The sequence below is a fragment of the Delphinapterus leucas genome, chromosome 1 (assembly GCF_059928025.1).
Source record: "Delphinapterus leucas isolate spDelLeu-1000000601 "Yukka" chromosome 1, BTC_Dleu_Yukka2, whole genome shotgun sequence".
Taxonomy (NCBI): Eukaryota; Metazoa; Chordata; class Mammalia; order Artiodactyla; family Monodontidae; genus Delphinapterus; species Delphinapterus leucas.
In genome coordinates, this window is record NC_143129.1 from 110,306,554 (window position 1) to 110,323,863 (window position 17,310).

At 35.1% G+C, this 17,310-nt stretch overlaps 1 protein-coding gene across 2 annotated transcripts in view; it reads left to right on the forward strand.

The window, feature by feature from the left end:
• HFM1 (helicase for meiosis 1) overlaps positions 1 to 17,310 on the forward strand; it is a 126,860-nt gene that overhangs the window by 14,360 nt on the left and 95,190 nt on the right. Inside the window, exons 4-10 of one of the 2 annotated variants that reach the window (XM_089919815.1) lie at positions 2,674 to 2,939; positions 3,193 to 3,240; positions 14,567 to 14,637; positions 15,100 to 15,232; positions 15,873 to 16,024; positions 16,646 to 16,723; positions 16,944 to 17,102. In XM_089919815.1, coding sequence (XP_089775941.1) covers positions 2,674 to 2,939; positions 3,193 to 3,240; positions 14,567 to 14,637; positions 15,100 to 15,232; positions 15,873 to 16,024; positions 16,646 to 16,723; positions 16,944 to 17,102 — 907 coding nt within the window. The remainder of the gene's footprint in view (positions 1 to 2,673; positions 2,940 to 3,192; positions 3,241 to 14,566; positions 14,638 to 15,099; positions 15,233 to 15,872; positions 16,025 to 16,645; positions 16,724 to 16,943; positions 17,103 to 17,310) is intronic. The other variant, XM_089919822.1, reaches the window with a different exon arrangement.

Consider the following 17,310-nt stretch of genomic DNA (forward strand, 5'->3'; position numbering starts at 1 on the left):
ACATATTTTCTATTATACCACACAAAGGTTTTTTTCCATGCTCTCAATTCTATTCTATTGATCTGTATGTCTGTCCTTATGCCTGGCATAAGGATATTTTTCACAATGGCATAGCCTACATTTTCTTGATTGCTGTAGCTTTGTATTGATAGTAAAGTTTTACATCAGGAAGTGTGAGTCCTCCAACTTTGTTCCTTTTTTTCAAGATTTTTTTGCTATTCTGATTTATTTGCATTTTCGTATGAATTTTAGGATAAGCTGGTCAATTTCTGCAGAGAAGCCAGCTGGGATTTTGATAAGGATTGTATTGAATCTGTAGGTAACCTGATGACTATTGCTATCTTAATATCATTAAATCTCCCAATCTATGAACTGGGATATCTTTCCATTTATTTAGGTTTTCTTTAATTTCTTTCAAAGATGTTTTGTGGTTTTCTGTGGACAAGTCTTATACTTATTTTGTTAAATTTACTCATAAGTGCTTTATTCTTTTTGATGTTATTTTAAATGGAATTTCAGATTGTCCATTGAAAGTGTATAGAAATACAGTTGATTTTTGTATATTGATTTTGTTTCTTCAGTCTTGCTAATGATGACTTTGAATTTTAATATAACTCATCTACCTAACAGTTGTACTTTTTCCAGTAGTGTTCCACCACCCGGCTGCAATTATAAAAAACAATAGATAGTTAGATTCATCTAGATTTGCAGATTTGCAAGATAGTACGATAAAAGGCTAAAGGGGAAGAGGAGTTTAGAATATTGGTAAGAGAGTGGTTGAAAAGATAGGTCGTGGTATTAAATTCATTAAAGGTACGTGAGAAAAATGAAGGGGAAGATGGTTTGGAAAAAAATAAGGAGATTAATTATAGTAATTTTGTTCTTTGACCTCATTGGTACCTTCAGCAAACAAGCTAAAAGGATAGGAGGTTGTGTTCAGAGAATGATATGTTGGAATCGTTGATTTGAAAAGAGGAGCAGTTCTGGATAATGATAATGTCTAAGGTGAGAGAGTAGGTGACTGAGATCATGTGAGGGTTAAAGCCACTGAAGATAAAAGCCTAAGAAACTGAGAGGGTAGGATTTTGAATGGGTTGTCTACATGAGTGTTGAAGTAACCCAGATGATGGCAGAGTTTGGGATTGAGAGGAAAAGATTCTAAAGTGACCAGAGGTTGATATATGATACATGCCATGAGGAGTTTTACAAGGTGGTATAGCTAGACAGCACAGATACTTTTGTGAGAGAGTGGAAAAGTAATGATGTAGATTTGGGGTGGAGAAGAAGACTCTCAACCATCAATACATTGGATGTGGGAGAGTTAGCAGTTTTTTCCACTTAAGAGATTTTTAAGGAGCAAGAGTTTTCCAGGAAAAATAAATATTTTTGTTAAGACCAGGAAGTAAATATAAAATTCAGTAAAGAAGCTGAGGATATGGAGAATGTGGAGTGGGAGTTCCAGAGGACCTAGGAAGAATCTCAGGTTCAGAGAATTTAGATAACTAGTATGTGGATAATATTTTTATGGTTTGAAAAACCTATTTCAAACTCTAAAGTCATGCAGCTAGAAAGTGGAGGAGCTTTGGATTTATATTCAGGTTTGTCTGATTCCAAAGTCTGTCCTTTTAACTGATATCACAGCATGTAGCAAGGAGTCATCTTGTGGCATAAGTGTTTTCCTTGTCCTCAATACCATTTCATAATGGGATTCTATTATATTATCTAAGACTAACCATCTTCTTTTGAATTTTCTGTCTTCAAAAATAGAACTGCTGGCCTTGGAGGATGCAACTCTACAGTTTGTTCTAAAATACATTTCTCTCTCTAGTTTTTTGAAAGATTGGTCTTTCTCATACAAAAACCTGTCATTAAGATTAATAGTCAAAATAATTTAGAAAGTATTCTGTATTTGTACAGTACTTATTTGGGTGTCATTCCTTACAGAATTCTGTAAGACTGATAACCTGCCATCACCCTTTTACTTATTCTATAAGGTGCTAGTGTTATATTAGGAACCCAATTGGTCACTTCTTCCCTTAGGGTTATTGTGAACAAATTACTTTGATGGATTGTCTTTGAATCAGTCGAATATAGTAAATTACAATCATACGATGGCCTTTCTTTGTTTTCTAGAACTTTATAAAGAACTATTTCGTACACTAAAATGATCATTGAACAGTGTTTGGAAAGTTGGTGCTGGATATTGACAAGAAGTCTCAGTACCTGTCCACATGGGCCTCTCTATAGGGTTGCTTCAGTGGTCTCATAATATAGTGGCTAGCTCCCCATAGAGTGAGTGATCCAAGAGACCATGTGGAAGTGACAATCTTTTATGACCTAGCCTTAGATGTTGCACGCTTGTCCTTCCACAGTACTCTGCTAGTCTCATAGGCCAGTCCTGATTCAAGGAAGGTGACTAATAAAGAAGGTGAGCACCAGGAAACAAGGATCATTGGAACTATCTCAGAGGCTGGCTACCACAGATGGATTTATCTGAGTGTTAGGAAAAGAAATAATTCAGTGGTAAATTCAGCAAATTATACTTTAGGAGAATGATTAGCTTTTGTGTTCTAATAAACCAAAATCTGTAGGTATTTTTAAAGGGACCAATTTTGTGCTAGTTTTTCACATTCTAAGTAACTATTATAAATGCAAATATGTTTTGTTTTGCAGATTATTTAAAATATCTGACAATATACATGGAAGTGCTTATTCCAATGACAGAGTAAACTTGGACTCTCATATTGACTCAGTGAAAACTGTCCAAATGGAAATGAGCAAAGGGAAATCATGGAAATATAGCAATAGTAAGCAGAAACCTCAATATTCAGACATTAATATGTTTAGAGCCAGTGATACTTTTTCTGCTTCTGAAATCAGAGAAGGCATAATCAAAGGACCATCTTTTTCAGTTGCCTCCCAGCCTCATGAAGTTCAAGGTAATTCCTTGCTTTTTCAGTTGGTTTTCTAAAAGTACAGTCTAGTCTGTTTTTCTTAGCATAGGTAAGGATACAAAAATTTGAGTAGGCTGTCTCTATGTACAATTTCTTTACTATATTGCATTGTTTTTTTAAACTGTGATCTAATATTGTTTTAACTGTGCTCTCAATGAAAAGTTATACAAATTTTATTGCAGTAGCTTTTATGGAAAAGGTTAAAATATGCATAAGTATGTAGGATTTTCTTTTTTAGGGGTAACAGAAAATGGTTTCAATTCCTTGAAGGCTGTCACAGAAATCCGTATCCTTTAAATTATTTTACTATAGCAGCATTATATTTGAAGTCATAATTTTAAAACATTTTGTATCATTGTGTTTCTGTTTGTTTGTTTTGGTTGACAAAGAAGAAGAGGGAAAAGTGAATCTTTTGGGTCATGTAAGAGTCCCAATATGTGTGATAGTGCTACTGAAAGTGTGATCTGTGGACTGGTACCAGTTGTGAACTGTTTGTTACCAGTCTGTGACAAGTACAGATATGAGATTTGTATTACTGAATGAACTGTGAGCATATTTACTTACAAATTGATACAGATAATTTCCTATATTTTGTGTAAGAACAGTGTATTGGTATAAACATGGGTAGGGGAAATGACTGAGAATGGGATATTCTATGGACTGGGGACAGTTTTACAAATCTAGTAATTTTTGAAATAACCTAATTTGCAGATTATACCTATTTACATGTCTGGGTATTTCCAACGTAATTATTTTGAGTATATATGTGTGTTCTGGAGGTAACATTCTTTGCTTCTTTGATACTTTGTATATGTCTGTAACAGTGTACTTATTCTATTTTATTATAACTCATCAGCTGTTTCTGTAACTATTTCCCTATGACCTATGAACTCCTTGAAGGCAAGGACCAAGCCTTATGTATCTTCTTATCTCCAAATTCATTGAAAGCCGTATAAAGAGGAGAAGTTGTTCCGGCAAAAGAGTAGCCATGAGCAAGGGCAAGGGTAAGAAAGTATGGAATATGTTTGGAAAGAACAAGTATTCCAGTTTGGGTGAAAAAAGTCATGATTAAAGGAGTAGTAGGGGGACTACCCTGCTGGCGCAGTGGTTAAGAATCTGCCTGCCAATGCAGGGGACATGAGTTCAAGCCCTGGTCTGGGAAGATCCTACATGCCGCAGAGCGACTAAGCCCGTGTGCCACAACTGCTGAGCCCGCACTCTAGGGCCCATAAGCCACAACTACTGAGTAGTTATGAGCCCCACAACTACTGAAGCCTGCATGCCTAGAGCCTGTGCTCTGCAACAAGAGAAGCCACCATTATGAGAAACCTGCACACCACAATGAAGAGTAGCCCCCACTTGCCACAACTAGAGAAAGCCCATGCACAGCAATGAAAACCCAACACAGCCAAAAAAATAAATAAATTTTTTAAAAATGCAGTAAAAAGGAATTGTATTTTTTTTTTAAAAAAAGGAGTAGGAGGAAATAATGATGGATAGGTATTTTAGGATTAGATCATTTAATGCCATGAATACCAAGAAGCTTTTATTTTTATTTTTAATATATTTACTAAGCCATGAAGAGAAACCATGCAATATTTTTGAGCAGGTCAAGTTACATTACCTAAGCCATGCTTCAGGATTATAGAATTAGTGACTCAAAGCTGGGGAAGGCTCTAGAATCCACAAAAGTTATGATCTAGTTGGCAAAACAGTGAATTCCAGATATGGGGCCGTTGAGCTAGAGAAATCTAGGGATAAGTGATTCTAATCCTGGGTACTCTGGGGACTGAGAATTCTGAAGTATAGTTAGAAAATGTTTGGTTGACCACTTGTGAAAAATTGCCTCCAGTGCATATAACTGAACTGAATTAGAATGGGAGGAGGGGACAATAAAAGGATTATATATGATATAATAATGTCAGAAATGGCCAGCCATTAGTGCTCCTCTTCATCATGTTGTCTCAGTCTTGTTGCACTTCCTTCTCTCTGGTGATCTAAATAGTGTGGGAATGTAGGAAATGGGTTAGCAGTAAACAGTTAAAAGTAGTTTCATTATCTGTATGATGGAAAATTCTTATCCAATACCTGAACTTGCCATAATGTGACTAATTTTTGAAGAGCTTTATAAAGATTTTCTTGCTATCTTAGCATAGCTGAAGTGCTTCTGTTGTTTAGGTCTCTTTGTTAGCTAGACTACTGCCTACTCTTGTGTCCATTGATTTATTGTCCAAAAAGTTCATTTGCTGTCAAACTTGTTGAACTTGCTGCACTTTATTGTTTCCAAGTGTATATTTAAAGTGGAAGACTGAATGCTAGTTACGATAATTTGAGAGTCTGGGGATTACTTGGACTTATTTTCTGATTATTTTACAATAGTTTACTATATTTGAATACTCAGGACAATAGAAGTTTGGTCAGATTGATCCTGCTACAGTACTGTTGTCATTTTCAGTTCTGCAGACATCCTGCTCCTTCCGCCCCGCATCCCGTTATAACATGTAATTGCAGTGAGACTGCTGAGAATTCTTCGGACAAAGGGAAAAATTGGGGGCTTCCCTGGTGGCGCAGTGGTTGAGAGTCCGCCTGCCAATGCAGGGGACACGGGTTCGTGCCCCGGTCCGGGAAGATCCCATATGCCGCGGAGCGGCTGGGCCCGTGAGCCATGGCCGCTGAGCCTGCACGTCCGGAGCCTGTGCTCCGTAACGGGAGAGGCCACAACAGTGAGAGGCCCGCGTACCGCAAAAAAAAAAAAAAAAAAAAAAGGAAAAATTTGATATCAAGTGTTGATAGTGATGATAAATGCTATACTTAGTAGCTAAGTTTTCTCATGAGCTAGAAACTGATTTTACATCTACTCTGAATCATAGATTCATTTTTGTGAGTGTAAATGGATGTGGAATTACCTGATGAGAGAAAAACCAGCATGATGACCCACTTGTGGGCTTGTTACAAATAAATATTTTAAAGGAAGAGATATATTTTGAAGGAAAAATGAGATTCGTTCAAAAACTGATGGATTGACAAACTCAGTATTACATTTTTGTTTTGGAATGAGTATTCTGACACAGTGCACAATTGAAAGTAAAATGAAGGTTTATAAATTATCTGCTTGATTTAATAAATGCAGGCCTGTATTAATTGAGTTCTTAATGTGTGCCAGGCATTTGGGATATGTCAGTTAGTAAAACCGGCAGTGAATTCTTGCCCTTGAGAAGTTAACATTCTTGGGATGGGGGTGGAGAAGAGGATAGATCAGAACAATTGTAATAGTATATAAATAAGTCATATAGTATTTTAGAAGGTGATGAGTAATATGAAAAAAGACAAAAGTGGGGCAGAGTAAAGGAGATTACATTGGGAATTCTGGAATGGGGGCTCAGGATTAGAATTAAATAGAGTAATTAGGGTATGTCTTCTTTAGAAGTTGAGATGTAAGCACATGAAGGAAGTGAAAGAGCCAAGGAAATATGGAGGGAAGAACAATCTAGGCAGAGGGAAGGCTTTACAGCAAAAACATGGCTGATGTTTTTGAAAAACATAAAAGAGTCCAATAAAGCCAGAGGAAATGAGTCAGAAGCAAGAGTAGTAGGACATGAGGTCAGAAACACAAAGGTGGAGTGGGGAGGCAAGATTATGTAGGGCCTTGTGGCAATATACTTTGAGAGAAATGGGGGAATTTGAGCAGAGAAGTAATATGCTCTGATTTAACTTTTATCAGGATCACTTATCACAATCAATCAGTTTTTTAATATCTTCATAAAAATATAATTGCTTAAATAACTATGTATTTGTGTTCTCAGATATATTATCTGTTTTATATCTCCTAATTGATTGTAACAGCCTCAGTTGCAGGAGCTCATTTTCTTCTTTATTTACAACTTCCTACAGCTTTCTGAGTCTAGTATTCTGCACAGTGTTTCATAAAGGCAGTTGACAAATGTGATTCAGACTAATAAGAATCCATGCAAGTACAAATATCTCCCAAACTGGCAATAGACTCTTAACTTGGAGAGGGGACAGATTATTCTTTATGTCTATTAATATTTTTGAGCTTTCTTAGAGGAAGGACGATTTAAGTCCTTGTTGAGCCAGTATGCTGATAATTGCAATTAAATCCACCACTTAGCACAACGAAATTATCAAAAACAAAGGAATTCAGGGTTAGGTGACCAGCAGCAACACACATCAGCTAATGAAACATAATCAACAGTTAAAAAATGAAATTTGGAATTTTAAAGAAGAGATAAATATCAAATGACCTCATCAAGATGAATAAGAAAAAAATACCACTCTGGAAAAGATAAACTACATTCTTAGTTCTGATATACTTTTACATATGTTTTTGCATCTCTTCTATCAGATCTAATTGTCAAAGTATAACCCTTATATAACCTTGTTTCTCCATAAGGACTTTACAAGTTCTTTTCAGAATATGGAAGGTGACTGGGGACTGGAATAATTTTAATTCCTCCCCCACCCCAGCTTTACTGAGGTATAATTGACAAATAAAATTATAGTACATTTAAAGTGTTCAATATGATAGTTTGATAAATGTATACATTACAAAATGTTCCCACCATCAAGTTAGTTAACACATCCATCACCTCACATATTTACCTTTTTTTTGTTTTTTTGGATGAGAACAGTTAACACTTAAGTTCAACTCTCTCAGCAAATTTCAGTTATACAATACAGTATTTTCAACTCTACTCACCATTTTATACATTAGATCCTCAGATCTTACTCATCTTGTAGCTGAAAGTTTGTACTCTTTTACCAGCCTCTGTTTCTCCCATACCCCCAGCCCCTGGCAACCACCATTCATTGTACTATTTTTATGTCTGACTTTTCTTTTTTTTAATTTCCACTTATAAGTGATATCATGCAGCTATCACAGAAAGGATCTGTCTTTCTCTGTCTGGCTTAATTCACTTTGCATAATGCTCTCCAGTTTCATCCATGTTGTCACAAAAGGCATAATTTCCTTCTTTCTAAAGGCTGAATAATATTCTGTTGTATACATATTTTCTTTATCCGTTCATTTCTTAATGGTTATGTTGTTTCCATACTTTGGCTACTGTGAGTAATGCTGAAATGAACGTGGCTATACAGATATTTCTTTGAGATACTGATTTTGTTTCGTTTGGATATAACCCAGGGATTGCTGGACCATGTGGTACTTCTATTTTTAAATTTTTGAGGACACTCCATAATGTTTTCCATAAGGACTGCACCAGTTTATATTCTTACCAGTAGTGTACAAGGGTTCCGTTCATCCATATCCTTGCCTGCATTTATCTCTTATCTTTTTGATTATAGCCATTCTAACAGGTGTTAGGTGCCAACTCACTGTGGTTTTGATTGGCATTTTCTTAATGATTACTGATGATAAGCACATTTTCATGTGCTGTTAGCCATTTGTATGTCTTCTTTGGGAAAATGTCTATTCAGGTCCTTTGCCTATTTTTATTTTTATTTTTTTATTTATTTATTTTTTTGCAGTACGCGGGCCTCTCACTGTAGTGGCCTCTCCCGTTGTGGAGCACAGGCTCCGGATGCGCAGGCTCAGCGGCCATGACTCACGGGCCTAGCCGCTCTGCGGCATGTGCGATCTTCCCAGACCGGGGTACGAACCCATGTCCCCTGCATCGGCAGGCAGACTCTCAACCACTGCAGCAGGGAAGCCCTGGATGTTTGGTTTGCAAATATTTTCTCCCATTCCATAGGTTGTCTTTTCATTTTGTTGATGGTTTCTTCTGCAGTGCAAAAGCTTTTTAGTGTGACGTAGTCGCACTTGTTTATTTTTGCATTTGTTGCCTTCGCTTTTGGTTTCAAATCCAAAACATCATTGCTAAGACCAGTGTCAAGAAGCATTTCCTCTAGGACTTTTATGATTTCAAGTCTTATGTTTAAGTCTTTAATCCATTTTGAGTTTATTTTTGTGTATGGTGTGAGATGGGGGTCCAGTTTCATTCTTTTGCATGTGGATATACAGTTTTCCCATCACCATTTATTGAAATGGTTATGCTTTCCCAATTCTTGACTCCTTTGTTGAAAATTAATTGACCATATATGCATGGGTTTATTTCTGGGCTGGATATTTTGCTCCGTTGATCTATGTGTCTGTTTTTAGTGTCAGTACCATACTGCTTTGATTACCATAGCTTTGTAATATAGTTTGAAATCAAGAGGTGTGTTACATCCAGCTTTGTTCTTCTTTCTTAGTATTGCTTTAGCTGTTTTTAGCTGTTTTTTTTTTGTGTGTGTGTGTGTGTGGTTTCATATGATTTTTAGGATTTTTTTTCTATTTCTGTGAAGATGCAATTGGAGTTTGGATAGGGATTGCATTGAATTTGTAGATCATTTAGGGTAGTGTGGACATTCAGCAATATTAATCCTTTGAATCCATGAATATGAAATATCTTTCCATTAATTTGTGTCTTCAATTTCTTTCATCAATGTCTTATAGTTTTCAGTTTACAGATCTTTTACATCCTTGGTTAAATTTATTCCTCAGTATTTATTCTTTTTGATGCTGTTGTTAATGAGATTATTTGCTTCATTTTTCTTTCTGATATTTCATTGTTACTGTATAGAAATACAACTGATTTTTGTATATAGATTTTGTATTCTGCAATTTAACTAAATTTGTTTATTAGTTGTAACAGTTTTTAAAATTTGTTTATTTGTTTTGTGTTGTTTTGTTTTGGTCTGTGTGTGTGTGGTCTTGGTTTTTCTATATATAGTTTCTTGTCGCCTGGAAATAGAAACAGTTATACTTCTTTGTTTCCAATTTGGATTCCTTTTCTTTTTTTTTTTTTTTTTTTGTCTGATTGCCATGTCTAGGATATCTAATACTATGCTAAATAAAAGTGGCAAGAATGGACATCCTTGTCTTGTTCCTGACCTCAGAGGAAAAACTCAGTTTTTCATAATTGGGTATGAATGTTAGCTGTGAGCTTGTTATATACAGCCTTTATTATGTTGAAGTGTATTCCTTCTGTACCCAGTTTCTTGAGAGTTTTTATCATGAAAAGATGCTGTATTTTGTCATATGCTTTTTCCTCATCCATTGAGATGATATGATATTTATTCTTTGCTTTGTTAAAGCAGTATATCACGTTGATTGATTTGTGGATGTTGAACCATCCTATATCCCAGGAATAAATTCCATTTGCTCATGGGGTATGATCCTTTTAATGTACTGTTGAATTCAGTTTCATAATATTTTGTTGAAGTTTTTGCATCTATGTTTATTAGGGATATTGTCCTGTAATTTTCTTTTCTTATGGTGTTCTTTTCTGGCTTTGGTATCAGTGGAATGCTGGCCTCATAAAATGAGTTTAGAAGCATTCCCTTCTCTTATAGTTTTTGGAAGAGTTTGAGAAGGATTGGTATTAATTCTTTTAAAGTATTTGGTAAATTCACCAGTAAAGCCATCTGGTCCTGGACTTTGTTGGGAAATTTTTGATTACTGATTCAGTCTCCTTACTAGTAATTGATCTGTCAGATTTTCTATGATTCAGCCTTGATAGGTTCTTGTTTCTAGGAATTTCCTTTTCTTCTAGATTATCTACTTTTTGGCATATAATTGTTCATAGTAGTCTCTTATGATCCTTAGTATTTCTGTCTTATCAGTTGTGTTTTCTCCTCTTTCATTTCTGATTTTATTTATTTGAATCATCTCTACTTTTTTTCTTAGTTATCTTAGCTATAGTTTTGTCAATTTTGTTAATCTTTTCAAAAAGACCCAGCTCATTGTTTCATTGATCTTTTCTGTTGTTTTTCTGGTCTCTTATTTATTTCTGCTCCAGTCTTTGTTATTTTTTCCTTCTACTAACTGTGGACTTATTTTGTTCCTCCTTTTCCAGTCCCTTGAGGTGTAAAGTTAGGTTGTTTATTTGTGGTATTTCGTTTTTCTTCATTTTTGTACTTATCACTATAAACTTCCGTCTTAGAACAGCTTTTTATTGCATCCCAAAAGTTTTGGTATGTTGTGTTTCCATTTTCATTTGTCTCAAGGTATGTTTTTGATTTCCCTTTTGATTTCTTCTTTGACCCTAATAGTTGTTCAGGAGCATGTTGTTTAATCTCCATATATTTGTGAATTTTCCAGTTTTCTTCTTTTAATTGATTTTTATTTTCATGCTATTGTGGTTGGAAAAGGTGCTTGACATGATTTCAGTCTTCTTTTAAAACTTAAGACTTGTTTTGTGCGCTAACATACGATATTTCCTGGAGAATGTTCCATGTGCACTTAAGAAGAATGTGTAGGGCTTCCCTGGTGGCGCAGTGGTTGAGAGTCCGCCTGCCGATGCAGGGGATGTGGGTTCGTGCCCCGGTCCGGGAGGATCCCGCATGCCGTGGAGTGGCTGGGCCCATGAGCCATGGCCGCTGAGCCTGTGCGTCCAGAGCATGTGCCCCGCAACGGGAGGGGCCACAGCAGTGAGAGGCCCGTGTACAGCAAAAAAAAATTTTTAAAAATTAAAAAAAAAAGAAGAATGTGTATTCTGTTGCTGCTGAAGGGAATGCTCTGCGTATATCTGTTAGAGCCATCTGGTGTAAGGTATAGTTTAAGTCTGATGTTTCCTTATTGATTTTCTTTCTGGATGATCTATCCATTATTGAAAGTGGGGTCTTGAAGCCCCCTACTATTATTGTATTGCTGTCTATTTCTATGTTCAGATCTGTTAATATTTGTTTTATATATTTAGGTGTTCCAATGTTGGGTGCCTAAGTATTTACAGTTGCTGTATCCTCCCAATGGAGGATTATATAATTATAATGACCTCTTTGTCTCTTATTACAGTTTTTGGCTTCAAGTGTATTTTGTCTGATGTAAGTAGAGCTACCTCTACTTTCTGCTGATTTCCACTTGTATAGAATATCTTTTTCCATCCCTTTACTTTCTTTGTGGGTCTTTAAAGCTGAAATGAGTCTCTTATAGGCAGCAAATAATTTAGTCCTGTTTTTTTAAATCCATTCAGCCACTTTATGACTTTTGATTAGAAAATTTAGTCCATTTACATTTAAAGTATTTATTGATAGGTTGGACTTATTGTTATTTTATTGTTTTCTGATGTTTTGTAGTTCTGTTGCTCCTTTCTTCTCCTTTTGCTCTTTTCCTTTGTGATTTGATGATTTTCTGTAGTGGTATGTTCTTACTCTTTTCTATTTATCTTTGTGCATCAACTGTAGAGTTTTGCTTTGTAGTTACCTTGAGACTCGCATAAAAAAATCTTACAGTTTTAAGTCTCTTTTGAGCTGATAAACCTAACTTTGAATGCGTACAAAAGCTCTACAATTTTACATTCACTTTCTCACATTTTATGGGTTTGTTTTTGCGGTACACGGGCCTCTCACTGCTGCGGCCTCTCCCGTTGCGGGGCACAGGCTCCGGACACGCAGGCCCAGCGGCCATGGCTCACGGGCCCAGCCACTCCGCGCGGCATGTGGGATCTTCCCAGACCGGGGCACGAACCCATGTCCCCTGCATCCGCAGGTGGACTCTCAACCACTGCGCCACCAGGGAAGCCCTCACATTTTATGTTTTTAATGTCACAATTTGTATCTTTTAATATTGTGTCTCCATTAATAAATTATTATAGATACAGTACTTTTGTCTTTTAACATTTATACTACAGTTATAAGTGATTACCACCATTACAATATTAGAGTATTCTGAATGCAACTATGTATCAACCTTTATCAATGAGTTTTGTACTTTTATATGTTTTCCTGTTACTAATTAGCATCCTTTCATTTCAGCTTGAAAGAACTTCCTTTAGCATTTCTTGTAAAGCTGGTCTAGTGATGAACACCTTCAGTTTTTGTTTGTCTGAAAACTCTTTATTTTTCCTTCAATTCTGAAGGACAGCTTTGCCAGGTAAAATATTCTTGGTTGGCAGTTTTTTCTTTCAGCACCCAGAATATATCATTCCACAATCTGGTCTACAAGGTTTTTGCTGAAATATTCACTCAATCTTATGGGAATTCCTTTGTATGTAGCAAGTTGCTTTTCTCTTGCTGCTTTTAAGGTTCTCTCTTTGTCTTTAACTTCTGGCAATTTAATTACTGTGAGTTTCAGTGTGGGTCTCTTGAGATTCACCTTCTTTAGTAATTTCTGGGATTTTGGGATCTGGATGTCTGTTTCTTTCCCCAGGCTAGGATAGTTTTCAGCCATTATTTCTTTAAATAAGCTTTCTTCCCCTTTATCTCTTTTTCTTCTGGAACCCTTATAATGTGTATATTGGTCCACTTGATGGTGTCCCATAAGTTCCTTAAGCTGCTTTCACTCTTTCTCACTCTTTTTTGTTTTGTTTTGCTCCCGTGATTGCATTAATTCCACTGCCCTGTCTTCAAGTTCACTGATCCTTTCTTTCAGTTGATCTGTCTTCTTTTGAAACCTTCTATTGAAATTTTCAGTTCAGTTATTCTGTTCATTAGCTCTATGATTTCTGTTTGGTACTTTTTAATATTTTATATGACTTTGTTGGAATTCTCATTTTGCTCATGCATTGCTTTCCTGACCTTGATGGGCATCTTTATGTGTTATTTTGAACTATCAGGTAAATCACTTGTCTCTGTTTCATTAAGTTCAGTTTCTGGAGATTTATTTATTTATTTATTTTTTAAACATATTCCCCTGTTTCTTCATTTTTCTTGACTTTCTGTCTTGGTCTCTGAACGTTAAACAAAACAGGTACCTCCCCAGTCTTGAGAGATTGGTCTGGTATAAGAGATGAACCTTGTCAGTCAACCTGGCCTGGGCTCCTAGTTACCTGTCAAACCTTTGTGATTATCCAAGCCTCTGCCTTTGTTCTTAGTGGCTCACAGAAGTTAAGGGTGTGCCAAGATCCATCAGTGTCCCAAAGGGGAGGATTGCAGTCAGTCAGCACCTAGATGCAGGTTGATTAGAAGCCAGAACTTCAGGCAGCAGCTGAGAAAGTATGCAATAAAATTCCTTTCAGGGAGAAACTGAAGATAGGCATTTTTGCCTGCCCCCTCTGCACTGAGCCTGGATGTATACCTGTGGGGGTAGTGGGATGTTCATGTGCCCATTTAAAAGATGCTTATTTTCTTTGCTTGTAAATGCGAGCCCTTCTGGCTTCTAGAACTGGGTGTTCTGAGAGCCCATCCCTCAGGCAGGAGCCTTAAAAATTGGGGCACTAGATGTGTGGTCCAAACTCTCTGCTCCTCAGGGAGGATCTGGGAGTTGGGGGTTTCTTCCCAATTGTATGGTGATGTGCCAGGAGTGGGATTTATGGCAAGAGTTTCTCAGCCTTTCCCACCCATTTTGATGTAGGTATTTTCTCATTCATCTGTTGTAAAGGAATCATTCAGCTAGTTTGGGGATTTCTCTCAGAGGGAATTGCTCCACGTGTAGCTGTTTGTTCAGTGGATCCATGGGAGGATGGAAGTTCAGGAGCCTCCTATGTTGCCATCTTGGTGCTTCCCTCTATATCTGTTAATTCCTTTCTTATGATAAAATAGCAAGTATTAAGCATCATCATTAAATATTGTCAAAGTCAATATTAACTTAATTTTTAAGTTAAGAGTAACTGATTTTTAAAATTCTGAAATATTTAACTCCTTAATGTTATTCTCAGCGGCAAAATTTAGAAGTATTTTCAAAGAATTCCCGTATTTCAACTATATACAGTCCAAAGCCTTTGATGATGTAAGTATTTTGTTTAATTATCTACTTATCTGCCTTTTCTTACTAGATTGTGTGCTCTCTAAGGGCAGAGACTAGATCACATTCATCTTTTTGTCTTCAGTGCTACACTCAGTGATTGGTACATTATAGGAGCTCAAAAAATGTTTGTTAAATGAATGCATGTAATTTTCATAGGTGGGTTGTTTATATTTATTAGATTTATAACAATTTTTCTGGAAGCTAAAGAAATTATTTTCTTCTAGGTCTATCTAGCATATTACTTTGACCAAACAAGATGATAAATTATTAATAGTTTTATTTTTTGAGGGTGATAGACCTAGAGCCAGCTTATAATTTTAATAAGTTTAGAGGTAAAGATGTTTGAACTATTATTCCATAGAGTCTTCTTAAGGCATATTTTCTAAAAAATTGAGAATTGAAAATTTCTGTATATTCTATGGTTGATTAAATTTTATTTTTTAGCTTCTTTATACAGATAGGAATTTTGTGATTTGTGCTCCAACTGGTTCGGGGAAAACTGTATTGTTTGAGCTAGCTATAACAAGATTGTTAATGGAAGTACCATTGCCATGGTCGAACATTAAAATTGTTTACAGTAAGTATTTATATATTGAAAGAGTGATAATTAATTATAATAATGATAAACCATTGAGGTAAAAGTAAGAAATAAGTTCAAATTCAAGACATAAGAATTATTATTTGGTTTTCCAAACTTTTTAAATAAAGACATGTCACATTTGGTCTTATCTGTTAACATTAAATTCAAATCACATTTTCCCAGATTTACAAATAAAAATAGTATTGGAATTGAGAATTTGGCCTTTACATGTTTATTTTTAAAAGGACAGGGAAAATGAACAAATAGAATCAAACATTTTGTAATCTGAGAAATTTCCATAGGAACCTCTATTCTCTTTTTTTAGGTATATATTAAAATTTTTTTCATCAAAATAATTTATACACATGGTTAAAAAAATCAGTGATCACAAAGGGTGATAATTTCCACCCTACCTTTCTTCATTCTTAGTTACAATCTCCTGAGCAATCACTTCTTTTTCTATTTTTAGTTCTGTTTGGTGATTACTTTTATAGTTCTAAATAATATGTTTATATTGTTAATTTTTAATTTATAAATACTAGGCAGCACCTAGATGTGTGCTAACTTTATTAACTATTTGTGAAAATAATTTTTAACTTGCACTGATATTTAAAATAAATATCTTATATTGTTGTAGTGGCACCAATAAAAGCCCTGTGTAGTCAGCGTTTTGATGATTGGAAAGAAAAATTTGGACCAATAGGATTGAACTGTAAAGAACTCACTGGAGATACAGTAATGGATGACTTATTTGAGATTCAGCAAGCCCATATTATTATGACAACTCCAGTAGGTGTTGCTTATATTTTATTATTTCCTTGGTTTATTAGCAAATATCTCTTTCTCTTCACCATGGAAAAAAGTTAAAAGAAAATACAAAGTAGAAGACTATATTTGCAATGTGAAGCAAACAAACAATACGTACTAGTATTCAGGGTACATACGGAATACTAGCAAATCAATTAAGTAAAAGACAAACAACCAAATGGAGTAAATAGGCAAAAGATATGAATAGGCAGTTTGTTATTGTGGATGATTTGTAATCATACTTATTGCTTGTATTCTTTATCCAAATATTATGTATGTGTACCAAATATTATGTATTGTACCAAATATTATGTATTGTACCAAGGAGGACCTTGGTAGAGCTTAGAAAGGGTAATTAGACTATACTTTTGAATATTTTTGATTAAACTTAAAAAATAAATGGGAGTTCAATTTTTTAAACACATGATTATCAAAATTCTCTAAAATTTTAAAAATCTTTAAGTATCTTTTGGGATACTTTTAAGACATCAACTAAAATATTGCCCATCATTTGTAACAAGTCATGTTAAAATTTTTACCAAAATCTTAATAATACTTATTATAATTCCTTATCATGTTAAACCACTTGCATTTTTTCTCTAGGAAAAATGGGATAGCATGACTAGGAAATGGAGAGACAACTCTTTGGTCCAACTGGTTCGATTGTTTCTCATTGATGAGGTAGTGAACGCGTTATTCACTTTCAGAGATAAACATGAAGAGATGATTTGAATGGATATAAAGAAACAAGACATTTTCAACCAAACTCTATGTTTGCTTTATCCCTTCAAGTGGAAAATGCTTATTTTCTTAAGAAAGAGTGTTTAATATTGTTTTACATTTTCATTGACTAGACAGATTTTTATTTTTATAGCTAATGAGTCTTAATTTTTTTTCTCAGATACACGTTGTAAAAGATGAAAATCGTGGACCAACTCTTGAAGTTGTAGTCAGCAGAATGAAAACTGTGCAGTTTTTATCTCATGCTGTAGAAAATACCAGCAGTATTATTCCAATGAGATTTGTAGCTGTATCTGCAACAATTCCAAATGCTGAGGATGTAAGTTAGAATTTTAGTCTATCAGAATTTTTTATGACTTAGTGAAATATTTAATCTTAGAGAAAAGTGAGGTGTTTTTTTTTTTTCTGTCAATCACCTAACCAATTTAATAGGAAAGTTATATCGTGGAAAGTTATGGTTAGATCTCATAGATATGACAGCATTAAGGCCATAAAATTTGGTTGATTGGGCTTAATAAAATATGTTT